The sequence below is a fragment of the Lycorma delicatula genome, chromosome 4 (assembly GCF_047948215.1).
Source record: "Lycorma delicatula isolate Av1 chromosome 4, ASM4794821v1, whole genome shotgun sequence".
Classification (NCBI taxonomy): Eukaryota; Metazoa; Arthropoda; class Insecta; order Hemiptera; family Fulgoridae; genus Lycorma; species Lycorma delicatula.
The window spans coordinates 64,139,309-64,158,579 of record NC_134458.1 but is presented as its reverse complement, the minus strand read 5'-3'; the positions used below and the strand labels follow the sequence as shown (position 1 = coordinate 64,158,579).

Sequence of the window (19,271 nt, the reverse complement as noted above, 5' to 3'; positions counted from 1 at the left end):
ATAGAAGTTTTATAAAATAAAAAAAACTACACCTGAATTTCTAAACAATTGGAAACATGTCTGCAGAAGATCTTTCCAAAACTACAATCCAGTCTCTTGCTCAGTGATAATGAGTGCAGGTGGCACTTTTGTTAATCAACAGCCTGTATTGATTGAACAGTGATAGCTCCAATGCCACTGAGGAAAAAATCAGATTGTAATCTTAGAAAGTTAGCGAATTAAAAAAGTGAATCATATTTTTAATTTCTTTTTCATAAATGTTATCATTTTATCATATTGATTAATAAAATAAAAATTATTTATTGGCTTTCTATTTTTTTTGACAAGTCAAGGTACTGATACAAATCCCTCTCAGTTCGGTTCAGGAAGAGGTTTACACGTCATGTTTAAAGTAGTCATGGTATTTTACACTACAGAGATTCTAACATCTGAGAATAACACAGACCAAATTTGTGAAAATTCTAAATTATTAGTCAATATGACTGATGTGAATCGATGTGGAATTCTGTACCAATTGAAACCATTCAGAATTATCATATATTTGTAGTTTTCCATTAATGTGATGCTACATATTAAATAATATTACTCATAATAGCTATTATATACTAATATGAAATACTTCATACAGCTATTTTAAGTAGATTTCATAAGAAAGCTACCTATTGTAATGGGTACCATGATTTGACTTCCGGAAAATTTCAACATATTTTCACATTTCACATCCCCCAGACCGCAAAGCCACCATCAGCTCAAAAAGTTTAAAAATATATATATATATATAGAATTCAATTAAAGTTCTTACTATTCTTTGGATAAGGATCTAAAACTTATCTAAGTAAAGGTTTTTATAACACCAACCATTAGCCCAGGGGGTGGAAAAAATGAGGTTTTGAAGACAAAATAAAACCATACCTACCTTAATAGGCACAGTATTGAATCGGTTTAAAGTGGTCGTTAGTCCTCTAAGCATCACCGAAAACTTTTGTCTGAAACAATTTTTTATATAACCAACCCTTACGTCAATGGATGACCAAAATGTTGCTGGAATTGTAAGAAGATGGAGCCTTTCATATGCTAAACATGTGAAATTTTTTTCACATGTAATAATTGTCGTAATGAGTAAATTTGAAGTTTTTGTTAACTTTAAGGTGGAAATTTTTATTATACCCTCCCTAGCACCGGTGAAATCTTGTTTTTCAACTTTTTTTTTTAATTTAATTATATCGATTTTTATTATTAATAATTATTAAAATCTCCAAAATCCAAATGTTTTGGATTTTGGGCTTTTTTGACACTTTTGGTCAAATATATTTTACATTCATACATATCAACCTCATTCATCCTCTGAACTAATACCTTACGGTAGTTCCGGAGGCTAAACAGAAAAAAAGATAACCCTGAAGTAAAAGGTTACATACATATATTTGTTGTGTATATTCTAATGTCGATATATTATAAAATAGAATTATAAACGAGTCTTCCGGTCTAAAGTAATAAAAAATATTATATTTGCTAAAAAAAAATTAAAGAGATAAAACATTTAATTTAATAGAACGTAGTAATAATATAATGCTTATCTTGTAAAAATAAAATTTATAAAAAAAATACGAATACGAAACGTGTAATGACACGCTTATAATAAATTATAAAATGAAAAAAATTTTTTAATTTAATATTATATTATAATATAACACGAATAGGATAGGGCAGCTTACACTTTAATATCAACGCATCATTGTATATTTAAATGACTTGAAAATAATGACGTGATATTTAGGTCCGATGTTTACTATAATAAAAACGAGGTCATGGATTTAGATAGACTTTTATTCAAAATTAGTAAAAGATCTTTAATAATTAAAAATAAATTATTGTTTTTGTTTTTATGTAAAATATCTATTTTCAAACCGAATGAATTATTCAATTTTAAGGTGTTGTAAATGGGTAAAACCCCCTAAATTACAAAATAATTTATTTCAATATATTTTTGGGTAATTTAATGTTTTAGGTAGATTTCATAAGAAAACTACCTATTGTAATGAGTACCATGATTCAACTTCTGGAAAATTTCGACATATTTTCGTGTTGCACACCCCCAGACCCAAAACCACCGTTAGCTCAAAAGTTTATATATATATATATATATATATATATATACAAACTTTTCGAAAAAACAAAATATCGCTATAACTTTCTTATTAAGTAAAATATCGTATTATTTAAATTTCTTACTATTCTTTGGATGAGGGCTTAAAACTTATGTAAGTAAAGTTTTTTGATTTCACCAACCATTGGCCCAGAGGTGGAAAAAATGGGGTTTTGAAGACAAAAAACATCATACCTCCCTTAATAAGCACAGTATTGAATCGGTTTAAAGTGTTCATTAGTCCTCTAAACATTACCTAAAACCTTTGTCTGAAACAATTTCTGATATGACCAACCCTTACGGCAAGGGATGACTAAACTTTTGCTGGAATTGTAAGAAGATGGGGCTTGTCATATGCTAAACATGTGAAATTTTTTCACATGAAACCATTGTTGTATTGAGTAAATTTGAAGTTTTTCTTCAATTTAAGGTGGACATTTTTTTATCTCCTACTTGGCACCGGTGAAATCTACCTCCCCCTTCCGGCGTGCCAAAAGGGATTTTTTTTTATTGATGAGAGAAGTTAAACTTGCTTACTTCTAATAATTATTTTTGAAAAATTATGTATAACAAAAATTCAAATTAATTTAATTTTTTAACAATTCACGTGATAGATTGCAGTAGCTTGTACAATTATTTGTCTGGAAAATAGAGACCATCATGTAACGTCAGCATTTCTATCAATTAAATACATGGATGTAGATTACAGTTAGTGTGAAGTTAATTAAAAAATATTAGGGAGCTGGTATGAGATGTCAGAAAGAGGATTAATATTACTTTACAGTATAGAGGTACTAGTACAATTAGAGGTTATAAAAATTAAGATTTATAAACATTGTGATCCATAAAACTTAGTGTGAGGTAATGTTATGGGTTAGCTTGATCTTGTTAATGTAGTACTAAAGCAATCTTAGCAGAGAAGTGGCTAGAAACTTTATTCAATAGTTAGGTCCAATGAAAAAAAAAAAAAAAATCTGAAAGTTGAATTCACTTATGGGCAATGAAATATTCTATTTTTGGACTAAAAGATGATGAAGCAGATGTGAAGGTATTAAGACGACTTCTAGCCATCAATAAAGCATTTAGGGCTAAATGCTGTGGCTGTAATGGTGATTATAAACACATAATGAATATATTTACTTACAGGTATTTCACTGCCAATTTGAGTTAAAAATTTTAATATTCCAAAAGATCATATAAACAGATTTGATGGCAAATCAGCAGTTTGAAAAATGAATAAAATAATTAGTTAAATAGGATTAGTGATAATTTAATGAATTATATTGATGATTATTTGTAAATATGTTATTATGTTTTCAATTGATTGATGTAAAGACTGAATTAAAAAGCTTTTTGATAAGTTCTTTCAAAGAAAATTCAAGTAAATAAATTAACCAGTAATTGGAATTAAAAATGTTTCCATTTCATAAGATTTAATCTAAATATTCTTGGAACCGATATGTCTGTATACTATTGAAAGAAAATGTCTAGCTTTAAAGAGATGGTAATTTTTTGTAACTGTAATATGAGTAATAAATGTAGCTGTACTATAATCTGAAATTATTTTCAAAGGGATTGTTTAAAATTGTTTTCTTATAGCAACTTTTTCAGAAATTCCTTTTACTATAATTAAATGTTTTAAAGCTGGTTTTTAAAAAAGATTTAACCAACACTACGGTTATTTTACTATTTTGTCATTATAAGTAAAATATGTCATAGTTTTTAGTATCGTATTATGTTATTATGCTTCATTATATTTTATTGTGTTATAGTATTTAGTTTTATTTCAGTTTTAATTTTTTTTATTAAGATTTTTAGCATTTAAGTGAATAAATTTGTACACTGTGTTATACATTCAGTTTTATTGATGTAGGCTATCTGGTGGAAAGTTGGTTATCATTAGGTAAACTGAGAAGTGAAATTCCATTGTTATCAGAAGGTCGGTAAATTTTAAGAACTCTTAAATTTATATTGACAAAACTAACTATTGATTTTTTTTCAGAGAATTAAATGACAGTGATTTCAGGACCAACTGGTTTCAACAAAACAATTAACATATGTGTATACAGTCATCTACCAAAGGATTGGATTGATCTTTCAGTTGCCATCATCAGAAAAAAGCCTATGGAGCATTAAAAAATTGTACTAGGCCAAGAATTGTAAGGTAACACTGATTCCTCTCTCCAACAAAAACGTACATTATGTATTAGTAATCCATATATTAATCAGATAAAAATGTATTACAGATAGTAGTATTCTAATTTGTACTGATAGGTCAGTCAGATTCATGCCCAGAGGTCATTTATTTTCATTTCTGTAATTACTGTTTTGCATTCTACTTTCAGACTTAATCAGTTTTCCAAGCATTTTCTGTAAATTCAGGCTCTTATAAATATTGCCGTACACATTCAACAATTAGACAATAGTATTGTTAAACAGTTTTAATATACTATTCCCCTGGTCACTTTTGTTTCAACATCTTTAAGAATTCCCTTTACTTTCCATCTTAGTTTAGTCTTTAAACTAATGTCTTAAAGTTGTGCACCTCCATCATGGTGCAGCTGGATAGCTTAATCTGATGAAGATTAGGATTAAGTAAACTAAAACAAAACCTTCTAGGTCTAACAACCTTAGTTGTACTAAGTTGGACTCTGACCAATGATCAAAAACATTAATATCATGGAATATGGTTTCTTACAAAATTAATTACCCTGAAGACAAAGTTGGATGATCAGATTCCAGGGTGTGCCTGACAATATGAAGTTAAAAAAGGTGAATCGAAGCACCACAGGAAACCTTTCCAAATACAAAAATTAAAAAAAGTATTTCTTTGGAATATATTATATTAATTCTTTAATACAAGTCAGAAAACTTAAACGATTAACCACAGAACTACACAGACTAAATATCTTGATATTTCAAGAAACCAGATTCTTAGATGTAGATGCTTTTGTATCTGACAGCTTCAGAATTTTTAAGGGAAAAGTTGACAAAAGAGCAATGAAAAATGTTCCATATCTTGGAACAGCTTTTATGGTCAGAAAAGAATTTTAGACTCAGTCATTGATTTCAAAGTTGTAGATTCAAGATTATATCACTTCTGACCAGCAAATCATTAAATAAAAAATACACACTAATTAACACACACACTCATATAGATAACGATAATAAAACAATTCCAGAAAAAGACGAATAATTCTGGAACAAATTGGAAGAAGAAATCCTTAAACTCCTAGTAAATCACATGAAAATTTTGCTAGGAGATTCCAGTGCTCAACTGGGTTCTTAAAGAAAATTTTATAATGTAATCAGTAAATATCCAGCTCACAAGAAAAACAAACAAAAATGATGAAAGACTAGTCAAACTCTGTGAATGCCTAAAGTTAAAAATCATGTCGACACATTTTAAAGCCAAGCCAAGCAAATCCAATGTTTGGTGAATCTCAACTTGACCATGTAGCCATCTCTCAAAATTGCCACAAAAAGATAAAAAATTTCAAGGTCAGAAAAGCTATAGATGTAATCTCAGATCACTATCTCCCCCAAATGAAGATGAATTTCATTCCTTATAAAACAAAAAATAACACTAACGTCAAAATCCCCAAAATGAATAGAGAATCCCTTTTGAATGAAAAGAATAGAATTTCAAAAGTATATTAAACACATTTAAAATTTGGAAAGATTTCACTCAAAATTTAATTAAACCTGCCAAAGAAATTGCACCATTAAACTGTCACAAAAAACAGAAATGGTGGAATGAAGAATGTGAAAATGCAATTAAAGAAAGGCTTCTAGCCTGGAAAAAATGGAGCACAAACAAAACTTGAGAAGATCTATAGAAAGTCCAAAAATTATGAAAAATAACACACCAAACACTATGGAAAATTAGGAAAAAACTCATGAAAGAGCAAATAATGGAAATGGAAAAAAACTTCAAGAAAAACAATAAAAGACTATTTTGCAGGCATTTAAGAATAAAATCAATAGTTACTCAGCTCCAAGGTTTAGCTTTGAAAGAGAAAATGGCATACTAACCTTGAATAATATGGAAAATTGTGAGATCCTGGCTGAAGATTTTAAAAAGTTATTAAACCATGAAAAACTCAGATAAACACGAACTTAAGCTTCACAACACAGATCCTTTTGGGCAAGCTGTGATCGACCAGCTTGTTCAAAAACAACGAAGCATCAGGTGAGGATGGTATAATTACTGAATTACAGAAGAGCAGGTGAGAGATTCATAACAGAAACAACCAAACTCTTCCAGAAAAGTTGGACAGAAGAAAAAATTCCAGATGATTGGCTTGTCACATTATTTCATCCATTGCATAAAAAACCTCAAAACCTGATGTCAATAACTATAGAGGAATCTCATTATTACCTATCACATATAAAATATTTTCCAAACTACTTCTTAACAGACTTAAACCACAGATCGATCAAAAGCTTGGCAAATATCAAGGTGGTTTCAAAAGAAATAGAGCTTGTACAGAACAAATCCTCAGCCTAAAAATAATATTAAAATATTAAGGCCACAAGACATCTTTATTTCATTCACTGATTTTCAAAAGGCGTATGATTCAGCAGGTAGAGAAATCATATTTGACGCATTAAAAAAATACAAAGTTGACCAAAAAACAATAAATTTAATTAAACTCACTTTAACCAACACTGTATCTAGAGTTAAGTTTCTAAGTGAAGTCAGCGAACCATTCCAAATAAAAACAGGATTACGACAAGGAGATGGTCTTTCATCAATGCTTTTCAACTTGGTTTTAGATAAAGTTATGAAAACCTTTTGGGAAAATAATGACAAGTGCAAAAATAAGAACAAAGAATAAGAATATCAAGATTGAAAGTCTAGCTTTTGCCGACTTCCTGGTTAGGCCTGGCATTTTCACACGCTACAAATCATCCATTTCGTCCTCTGAAGCAAATACCTAATGGTGGACTTAGAGGTAAAAAAAATGCTTTTGCCAATGACTTAGCATTCTTTACAGAATCAGAATAGAAGCAATCAGCCAAATTAACCATTTGAAAGAAGTAGCTGAAAAAACAGGCTTGCAGATATCCTTTTCAAAGACAGAAATGATGACAAGTGGCAGTAAATATACGAAAATTCAATGGAAAAACAGACATTTTAATATTGTGGAGAAATAAGTAATAGAAATGGACCAGCAATGATTGAGACCAAAATCACAAGAACTAAACTTTTACACAAAAAATACTTACAATAAAAAGGACATTTCTATAAATGCAAAATAAGGCATTATAGCACAAATGTATGACCATTAATATTGTATGACATGGAAGCTAAAAATATAACTGGAATAGAAAATCTACTCACGATAGAAAGAAGAATTTTAAGAAGGATTTATGGTCCAAGAAGAACACAAGAAGGCCACAGATTGAGAGTAAATAAATGATAAAATTGAAGAGCTGAAAGTAACAATAAGAAAATGATGACTAAAATTCTATGGACATGTGATCCAAATGAACCAACCAAGGCTAAATAAATAGATTTTTAATAAACTGTGGAATTATAAATGTTAAGGTGGCTATCTTAAACAGAAAAACTCCAAAAGTTAAAAATTACAGAAAATAACTCTCTAGATAAAAAAGAATACAGAAACAAAATATTTGAATTAAAAGTTCCTGTAGGTGAAAAGAATGGGCTGAAGAAAGAAGAGCTAAACAGTCCGAAAGAATAAAGAACTTTTGGAAGAAAAAGAAAGAAACCACATGAAATAATATTTACATGGTCCTTGAAAGCCTATCTGCAGAGAAAAAAATACTATTCCACTGACCTCTGTATTGGAGCAATACAATCTCTACCTTTTTCTAAAACATTATGGGTTTGAAACCCAGAATTTTCATTTTTCATGTGCTAAAAACCCATCTACTATATTCAGGTATCTTTAATCGTATTTGAACACAAGTATGAGTACCTATTTATAGCTTAGAGTAGTTTATTCACACCTAAAGTGAATAAATAAAAAAAGAATCTTACCTTTTCAAACTTGGAACTGCTAATTGTTTGGTACTGCTAAGTTTGGCACTGTTGAGATGAGTAGTAGATGCTGAAAAACCAGCATTTTGGTATCCTAAACCACCTTTTACTTCCCCATTACTAACAACTGAAACTCTTCTAGGCCTCTCCAAAGATTTCATCTGAAAGCATAAATGAGCAACATTACAAAAGATACTATAGATGTGTTTTTCAAAAGTTACTTCTTTCTTGGCTCTTATAGTACATAAAAGAGGAAATTGTTGTATTACTAATGGTTAACAAAATGACTATCTGCTGGAGTTTCTTATTTCTTAACATTTTTTAAGACCTTAAGTTGAAAAACTGAATCATCATTCTTATAAAATTCTGTTTGTATGGATGTAAGTTGGCACTTAATAGCTTTATATGTCAGAAAAACAAGATTTAATCTTATCATAAGATTTGGTGTAGTGCTTTTGTATTAAGTTTTTGAAAAAATTAAATGAATGTTGAGGAATACTACATCCTGAAGGGAATAGGCTGTATGAAAACTTATTTTTTTCCTCAGAAAATAACATCAGGTATGGAAATAATACTATTGAAGATTTTTGGGAAAATACAAATTATAGAAACATAAAAATTTTAATTGTTCTAAATTTATCATTTCAGCCCATTGATTTAGAATGTTTATATAATTTTTCTTTTTTTTATAAATGAAGGCTAGTTTTTTTCTATTCAGTAAGGAATAAATTTTCAAAAGGTTATGTGGGTAAAAAAAACCCCAATCCTAAAAATATAAGTTCTGTATGTTTATCAACTTTCTAGTTTTAATCTACTGGCATGATGATCTTTTATTGTTCATTTCTAAATGAAGAGTTACCAGAATGGAAATAATTTCAACCTTTATCATACAAGAAATAAAAATTTTTAATAAAAAAATTTTTTGTTCATATAGTAATTATACTTTAATTAATTAATTATACTTATCTTATATAGTAATTATATTATAGAAGTTTAAACTACATTTTATTCCTTAAGAAAGACTACCTTAGGAAGGTGCAAAAATGTTCAAAATGCTCCCCCCAAGAGCTTTGCTGACTAAAAAACAAGTTCATTAGAAAATATGCAAACAAAAAACAGCACAGCCTTAAGAACAAGAAAAATAATATCAGCATTTATGATAATGCAAATAGATTTGCATTATCATAATGCAAATCTATTTGCATTAGAACAAATTAAACAATTAAATTTTCTACCTTAACATCACAGTAGGCAACCAACAAAAACACACTTTCAAAATCCACAGAAAAGCAGTGATGAGAGATGCACTTTCATTCACAACACCCGAAACCACCTGACCTCACATCAACTATCAGTTTTTAGAAGTACAATTCATAATAACACCTATATTAAATGGAGTCTGCGTAGAAGAACTCAACACTATAAAATAGCTAGCATCCACCAACGAATATAACACCACATTCATTTGCACCCTCCTTCCAAAATAAACACAAATTAAAATAAAACAAAGAGAAAAAATACATAAGAATAACTTATACAGAAACAGAGAAAATAGTGCCTAAATTAAACAAACTTGGTTAAAATGTGTTCTTAGAATAACAAACAAAACAAAACAACAACTTATTATACACAGAACATAATCACCAAACACAATGCCCCAGAAATAAGTAAATTGTTCCAAACACACAATAAGGTATTTTAGTATCTTTTAAAAAATCAGAAATAAATAATCTAATTTCAAGACAAGTTATGATTCATTGTTAACTTCAGAATCAGTTGGCCTTACATTAAATCCCTCCCGAGGGTAAAGTATTTTAATGTATTTATTCACCTATCATTTCATTAATCTCGTTTTCCTCATTACAGTAGAAAGTAAATGCAGGTCAAAGGTCATAAAAGCAAAAAGCTTATATTTTATATTGATGGTTATAAGGATTAAGTACTGGGAAAACACTTGGAAACTGAATTTTGGTTTACAATTTCTGCAACTAGAAATTTTTTTCTGTTGTGTAGGTGTCTGACTTTTGTACTTTTGGTACACTGCTCTAACTTCAATCATTCTTGTTCTCCTGTGAGAATTTTTATGGGTGTTCTTCATCAAATTCAGCTGACACATTTTCCTAAGCTGTTTCCAATTTCTCATAAATCTCTGATCACTTTATTACCCACCCAATTTATATCTTTCAACTACCCACTAGCAATTTATAAGTATAGGTCTGGCTTCCAGTACCTCATGAATCACACTAGCTTGTGTTTAATCAGTCAGGCATTGAAGTTTTTTCATTCAATAAATTTATGTGGTTTGGTACATCAAAAACATGAAAAGAATATATTACTCCAGATTTATTTTTAGATATGAAATCTTTCTGAAAAAAAAAAATTTATTTGAGAAGTCATCCAATTTTTTTCCCCTAGACCTTTAGGTAAAGATTATGAACACCTGTATGTATACTATGTCATTTATGTATTTATTTTTTTTTTTAATTTTAAATGGCATCAATCACTACAGTGATTATGTATTTATAAATACCAATTTTATGTGTTTCTTTTTTTCAATGAAGATCCCAAAGTACTGAATAAAAAACAGTTTTTTTTTTTGTGATAAATGAAATTAAATGTTTTCCCAAGCCTTCTCTTCCCTCTAGCTCTACATCAATGCTATTTTAAATAGAATTCATTTCTCATTTTCTTCATTTTCAGCTTATATACTTAAGTATACTACCATGCAACATGTATGGTTAACATGTATTACAACATGTTAAGAAATCAGGTGTGATGAAAATATTTAAACTGCTGTCACCTCTCCATTAATTTTTATGTAGTAAAAACCAGATTATTTAAAAGAAAACAGTAAACAGAAAATAAAAAATATATGTAATATGGTTGCATACCATTATCTGCATCTTTTCAAACCCACTATGAAACTAGCTATGAGAAGTTTTCTACCTTTACTAACTGAGCTGGCAGTTGTAAGTTTTTATCAGTCACTTTTGAAGTTACGTAAAAATTTGTTTACTGTTAGAATTTAATTGGACACTCATCATGAATTTATTTAAAGTATAAATTAAAATGGTCATTAGCAAAGAAATGCCAACAGTGTAAAGATACCTCACAAATGAACTGTGCAAACATTACTTAACTTCAATGTTCTATTGGAATCAATTTATTACATGTGACTCAGACCATTAGCATGTCTTTATTTCACATCCTTTTATTTTCAAGATGCATCTTTGAGATGTTTCATGTGATGTTGAAGTCATCATTTTGTAAACAGTGCAATTCATTGCAACCCTTACAACTGGATTAAATCCTTATGACCCTGATCTCAAAGGTCGACCAGGGACCAGTTTAGTTTCATTTTTTTTAAATATATGCTAGATAACAGCCTTGTACTGGACAAACAGAATGAAACAAAAAAGTCTGTTGAAAATGACAAAAGCAGTGGTGTTAATGAATTTTTCATTCCAAACATTCCAGCTATTTTTTATTTTTCATTGTTTGCTGAAACTAATATGAAAGATATGAGCAGAAATAACAAATGTTTCATTTGTAAAATTTTTCAGCCGGTGCATAAATGTAAGAGATACAAAAAGTAACCAACTTTGGCTCATAAAAATAAAAATATTTAACCTATTTAGTTCAATGACTTGTCCCCTTGAAAGTAAACCCCTTCTGATGTAACACATATATCCCAGAAATTTTTCCATTGTAGGAAGCACTTTCAAAGTCACTTTTAGTGAATACCATAAGGCATTCTCTTGTATTTCTTTTAATTTCTCAACTGCATGAAGGTCATGCTGGTAGTCTTTTTTGATTATTAAGGCATGGTTCATCATGAGTATGCTCATCGAGGACAAATTATCAATTAAGAGCACTAATTAACTGTTTGTCAGCTGAGGGATACTGTTTGATGCAAGAGACTAACAGCTTTGGGAAGATGGCAATTGGAAAATTCATCACGACAATGCTCTAGTCCATGCATCACAACTTATTTGGAGATTCTTGACAAAACATGGGATCAAACAACTTCACCAGGCTCCTTACTGTCAGGTACATGGCTCCCAGATATTTTTGGCTTTTCCTAAGCTTAAAATTCCACTTAAAGGAAAGAGATTTGAAGTCAGAAAAGAGATCAGAGATACTACAAAAGGACTTGTTGTGCTCACTAAAAATTACTTTGCTTGCAACATTGATCCTGTTTTGAACAATGATTCCAATATTGCTTTATCACAGCAATGTTTCATTGCTGGAATAAAGTAATCCCATGCTACATATAAACAAAGTGTGTTACATCAGAAAGGAGCTACTTTGAAGGGGACAAGTAATTGAACTAAATAGATTAAGTATTTTTGTTTTTATGAGCCAAGGTCACAGGTACTTTTTGATCTCACTTTATAATATTTTATTTTTATTTTTTTCACAGCTATTAAGAAACTAGTAAACAATAATGTAAAATAACAACCTAAACTCCTTTCTGTCACAAAATATTATCTTATGCAAACTGTTTCAGTAAGAAAAGAAAAACCCTAATTGTGCCAGTTAATCCTTTTGCTGATTGAAATACATATCTTTTTTCCACCCTACCTTTGTATTTTTTGCTTTTTTTAAATGTTTTTCTTACAGTATGCATGAATTATAAAATAAAGTTATTTTATGAGTAACCTAAAAATATAAACAATAAATAACTAACGATATACTTAATAACTATAATAAATTCTATTGTATGAATTTTTAAAATGAAGTTGTTTTTGTCTGTATAAAATCAGTCAGTGTATAAAATCAGTCAGTAGTTGTGATATCTTTATAACTAGGAACATGTTTCCAGTTTTGAAAACAAAATTCTAGTACATCAAACAATTGGATTTGAAATGACTTTAAAATCAGTACTACAGGTTCCATTTATGTTAATTATCTTCTTAAGAAATTATTGCCAGTTAAGGAAAACTTATTAAAAAATTTATAAAATTAATTATTTCAGCAATTTGTAATAACAACTTGGATAATAGTGTTGACATATTTAAGACATACAGTGTGATTTATTCATCTTAGCTTACATGTAAACCCTGAAGGCTTCTGACTACATCTTTTTCTTCTTTCCAGGTAGAATAAAGTGACTGAATACAAATTAGTCCAGCAATCTGTAAAATAAATAATTTACAGATGAAATAATAGTATTCTTTTATTATTTTAATCCCATTAGGCTACAATTAAATTTTATAAGTAGTTTAAATTTTTTATATGTTTACTCTATGCTTCTTGGAAGACTGAATGAACAATAAAAATTTACTATTTAAACTTTAGCTTCTGAGTCATTTTACTGCTTTATTTCACTGTTTTACATTTGTCTCTGATCATTACTATATGTTTTATTTTAGAATATTTTTATCAGACTGGCTCATTTTTATACACTCAGTAAATTCTTCTGTTAAGTCCTTTTCATACAATACCTTCCTGTAATAAACTATATTTAAAAAATCACTGTTTAGTGTAAAAAGATAAATCATCACCATCAATTCAAAGAAAAATAAAAAACAATATTTTAAAAATATCTTAATTTAATTAAGCAAGTAACACAATAGAATTCTGAACATAAAAAAATGAATCATTCCTCTTACTCAGAGACACCATATAAAAAATGACTAAGACAAAACCATCTGTATCTGTCATCTTTTTCCCTGGAATGTATAAACTAAACTCCAAATATGGATAAATAATTCTAGGTTATAACAGATTAAGTAGTATTTTTATAACACGTACAAGAAATATATTTATTTACACAAAATAAATACACATCCATATTTTAAAATATGGTGTTTTGGTGTTTCAGTTTCTTAGGTGGTATTGTAAAATTCAGAAATTGAGTTAGCATACTCAGTTTTTATACATATTTATACTAATAATAATCTGTAAAAACACAAATATATATATAACTTTTTTTGAGTCATATAACATTTTTGAATAATTTTTAATTCTGTTACTTACATTTACAACAACCCTACATATCCAGCATGTAAGTTCAGTTAGCCCATATAGAGAGCGCACCTTCTGAAACAAAATTTATTTGTTCACTAAATATAAAACAAAAAATATGAAATCAAATCTTAGTTATTTTAAACATTTTATAATGTAGTAAAAATTTTATAATCTAGTCTAAATTGTAATTTATTGCTGTTTTTTTTTTTAAGAGTTTATAATTTACCATCTTCTACATTTATATATATCAGAATTATTGAAATTGTTTCATATTCAGTAGTATCTAAGTACAGAAACACAATCGGTAGAAGACGCATATTTAATTTTTATTCATTAATAGAGTTTACTGAAAGTTTATTTCCTTCCTTCTTTTGTGATTTCTATCACAGAATGTATTTTTACAATTCTGTATTCAGGCATTCTTAGATATTTCCAGCCTATTTGATTCTTTCATGCTTCACAATTGTTGTTAAACCAGACTCTGCAACTCCATTAAAATATTTTTTTTAGCTCTTATCATTTTATCTGACAATACAATACATTTGTACAAATTTTCTTCAGCCACTGTTGTGATCTGTGTTTCCAATCTGTATATTACCAGTAGCCTCAGCCCTATTTTTTAGTCTTCAATTTTTTTTAACATTTCTGGCTTTCAATATGTTCTGAAGAGCATACTAGCACCTGTTTCAACTCAAAACCCTTCCCTTTGTGTCTGTAGCATCAAAATGTAAAAAAATTTCAGGTTAAAAAATATTGAGCTGAAAGCAGAAAGAATATTTTATTATGTCATGATAACAAGCCTGGAAGTGACATTATGTCATGATAGTGATGTGTTTTGAAAAACTGCTTGGTTAATAGCTTTGTAAATGAATGGATTAACATCTTTTTCCGATTAAAACTTTTTTTTATTTCTCTTCTCTCTATGATCCATACATACCACAATAAATTAGCATTTACTTGAAAAAGTTTAACTATGTTCTGTTAACAAAACTTTCAAAAGTATTTATTAACCAAATTTTCTGAAATATGTTTTTACAAGAAAAAAGTATTTATGAATAATTATAATTATAAAGAAAACTCTATCTTAATTATAATCTTAGAAGTTTTCATTCAGTTTTAAGGTTAACAATTAGCCTTAACCATTATACCTTAATAACCTTAAAAGGTTTCATAAAATATCCAATCATCGTACCGTCAGTAAACCTGCCTGACTCTTCATCTCATATATCAGGGATCTAATGAAATGTTTCTGAATTTTTAAAATTATCTGTAAATTAGAACTTAAATGAAGTACCCCCCCCAAAAAAATTCAATTTTTAATGTGCAGCACAATGTGACTGAAAAATTACTCTATAATATGTAATCATCTGATTTAACAATTTTTTTCTTGAAGCGTTCACACCAGGTGTTACTTTACTGAATGACTCACAGACAAATTTATCTATCCATCAATAAGCATATTTATTGATGGCAATCCTTAGAATTTTACCATTAACATTTTCATTTAGTGCACTAATGTCAATTCACATTTTTATGCTGTGTTTTTGTATATTACATTTATTCAGTAAACTTATTTCTTCTTTATCAAATATCACTCCATTTACACTTAAATTTTAATGATTGAGCATAAATCTATCCAAAAGGTTTTTTTAAATAGATATAAATTTCTATCTTAATAGATGATTTACACATTATCTGCATACATAAAACCATGATCTCATATTAAATGATTAGCCAATTTATTAATGTAGGTAATAATAAAGGCCCTAAGATCAAACTCTACTTGATATCTAGTTCTGCAATGAGGATCATGTGTTCTAATATTATATTAAACGCCTAAGTCTTTGACCTTAACATTTAAAAATTTACATCAAAATGTTTTCAGACATCTTGTGACCACCCTCAGTGACTGTTGCTGTTCTCATTATTTTTAGGAAAAATTAATCCATTTAATTAATTTTTATAATGATGAATTATTTTTATTTTTTTGATAAGACTCGTTAAAGTTTTTCATGCCCTTAAAATGCTTAATCTCATTGACAATATCAGTAAGAATGGTGATCAAAAGATATTCAGTTTAAGCAAAATTGCATAGTTCTTGTGATATTTTTAACATAAAAATAACTTCCATAAACACTTTAAATTATTATTAGTAAAAATATTTTGTCTGTGATGAACAGGAATGTAGTTCAGATTTAAGACCACAGAATACACTAAACCATTACCACACCTTATAGAATAATATTAGGATACACATCCTACAACAGTATGACATAAATATTTAAAAAGGTTACAAGCTGAAAAATCTAACCTAAAGATCATCTTTTTGTCAGATTTTTATTAGACCTCACTGAACAGCCACTTTAATTTTGTATGACTAATGAGCCATCTTCCATTATTAAATAATCTCAACTGTGATTGATTGATTCAAAATCTGTCCTTCTATCTTCACTAACAGTCTACTAGTCATACAGTAGTTCTTCACTACATGACTAACATTTACTCACATTTTTAATAAAAAACTTGCTCAGTGAAGAATGAAGAATGCTAGATCATTCTTTATGAGTTTTTCTATTTATAAATCCCATCAAACAAACGATGTACTCATGTAATAGATTTTACATTAATAAACAATGAAAGAGAAACTTAGAAACACGGGTTTGGAAACTGCGAGTTTAATGTTACATCATAGTAATTAAGTTTTTATAAACCTACCTAAAATTATTAATAATCAATAATCTTAAAAAATCTTTTATACAAGAAATAAATCGATTTAAAAAAAAAATTGTTTTTTAATAGTGAAATTACATTTATTACAGTTCTGGTTTTAATTTTTATTATTAAAAAATGATGTATATTCTAAATCTTATTTATTAATAAATTTTTCATTTATATTCCGTATATGTTTAGTTTTCATGAACTTGCTAATATAATATAACAGCTACCAAAAGATTTCCACATCGGATTTAATCTAAGGCGATACTACCTTTGTGTGAACGCAAACGATCGACGAAATTTATAATTTTTAAAGCGTAATTTAATCCGAAGTAGTTAAAATACTGGCCTAGAACTGTATCTTGATTACCATTCGAACATCAAAAAACAAAATTATTAAAGTTTAGGAAGTATAAACGCATAAATTCTCAGTAGTTCTACGCAGTGTGACCGAAGTAGTGCCGGCATTGCTAATAGTACAGCGGAGGGAATATGTACCGCGAAGGATTTCGTGAGTAGCAAGAAGCCAACCGGTCATCGGTCTAGCAATCCATCCTCACACTGAGCGTCAACTGATCTTTCTAAACCCTGATTAGTAATAATTACTGATAATTTCGGTTAAGTTAAAAATGATAATTTTTTCGGTTTTTATTCAGTTTGAATTTTAATAAAATCGGTAGCCTATTTTTAAAACTTATTTTTTCTACATCGACTAAATTTACTTCAAGTCAGGAACACGAACAAAATTCTCTAAATGTTGAAATTATTTGATTTTTTTTTTTTAATTTTCTATTTTTTTGTTGATAGTCTAACGAAATCTGTTTACACCGAACGTAAATTAGTTTTGTAATTATATGTATATTATGCATTGAGTTTTATAAAATTTGTCAAATATTAATCGAGGTAGAAAGAGAAAACCGCTCTTCTCTTTTGATTATATGAGTCGAACTACATTTAGTTGAAAACATTCAAAGGTTATTTACCACCTAGAGACATTTAATCTGTGAGAAATTTACATTTAGACCACACACGCGGAGGAAATCTCTCGGTAGCCGTAGGGAAAACATATTTTTCTAGGCACATGTTTATATTATTTATTTTTTTAAATTTTAATCTTTACAGTGTATTCCTGAAGTATGTTTTTTTCCTCATGGATCCTCTTCATAAATATTTATTAATACTTTATTTATTTATGGCATTCTACTCTTTATATTTTTAATGTGAAACCATTACCCGCTTACCCGATAGTAGATGCTCATGAATATGACTAGTCCTGCTTCAGGAAATGACAGAATACTGATGACTATCGACCATCCGAGAAGATACACAGTTTTTCTCTGAAGAAAAGAATTAAAATTTGTTATTAATAAATTTTAATAATAACATATTTCATACGTTAAGAGTTCGATAATAGAGTATCGCTTTTCTGACACGGTTGCTTGTTCAAATCGGTTAAAATCTGAATTTTAACAGACGGCTCTTTGGCAAGTCAAGCCGCTACGAGTTGTTTGTCTTTAACGTTTTAGGGAATTAAAGACCATCAGGAGGTCTCAGCCATCAAACCGCGATAGCTCTAGCCGCCTGTGCTTTTACCTATATTTTTCTACAGATGCAGTCTTCGGTTCAAGGAAAAGAGACCGGCCAAAAAACAACAAAAAACTTTTGATTTGATCATCGTTTACCGTCATCTTATTATTACTGACTGGCCGTTGAGATGTTTCTACGATTTACTTCCCATCTCCGTAGAAGCCTAATATGATGACTATCGAACGGTAGAACCGATTTCAATAAGAGTTTTGAGATACGTCTTTGAAAGAAAATTCTCCAGAACGAGTTCTATTGTGGGGTTGGGCCGCTACGGTTTTTCATTATTGATATTGCTTTGTTCTGGAAAATAATTTTTTTACGATGTAATTTAAGTAATAAATCTTACCGATAATAACAATGAAAGGCGTCTCCGATTTATAACTTCAATAAACAAAAATAGAATAAACTACGCAGTGTAAACCGGCCACATGAATGTAATAGATAAAAGAAATTTGTTAAAGTTTCATTCGAAGGAGTTATTACTTTATAATATATGTTGCAAATAAAATATATAGCCCGCATTCTATCGGCATATGTTTTTGAATGTAAAATATTACAACATGCTTAGCATTTTTATTACCGTTACTGAGTAAATTGAAGATTAATGTGGTACTGCATTCGATTGTTTTCATCGCAGATACTGTTTTACATTCAGTTATGTAATTTTAACCTACTAAATTACTGTACATACAAATTATGTACTTTATATGCATATATTCATACTCATACAAAATCTGGGTAATATTCGACGGACATTTGATTGATGGTTTTTACGTTTTATGGGTTACCGATTTACTTATGAAATAACTATCGATAATGTCGTAGAATAAAAAAATATAT

The 19,271-nt window shown here is 28.9% G+C and overlaps 1 protein-coding gene across 5 annotated transcripts in view; it reads right to left on the bottom strand.

Moving 5' to 3' along the window:
- The window catches only part of Rcd6 (Reduction in Cnn dots 6), a 64,869-nt gene that overhangs the window by 9,312 nt on the left and 36,286 nt on the right, over positions 1–19,271 (bottom strand). For 3 of the 5 annotated variants that reach the window (XM_075363154.1, XM_075363157.1, XM_075363156.1), the window contains 4 exons: positions 18,086–18,181; positions 14,139–14,201; positions 13,211–13,294; positions 8,157–8,317 (listed from right to left, as the gene is read on the bottom strand). In XM_075363154.1, coding sequence (XP_075219269.1) covers positions 8,157–8,317; positions 13,211–13,294; positions 14,139–14,201; positions 18,086–18,181 — 404 coding nt within the window. The remainder of the gene's footprint in view (positions 1–8,156; positions 8,318–13,210; positions 13,295–14,138; positions 14,202–18,085; positions 18,182–19,271) is intronic. The other 2 variants (XM_075363155.1, XM_075363158.1) reach the window with 2 other exon arrangements.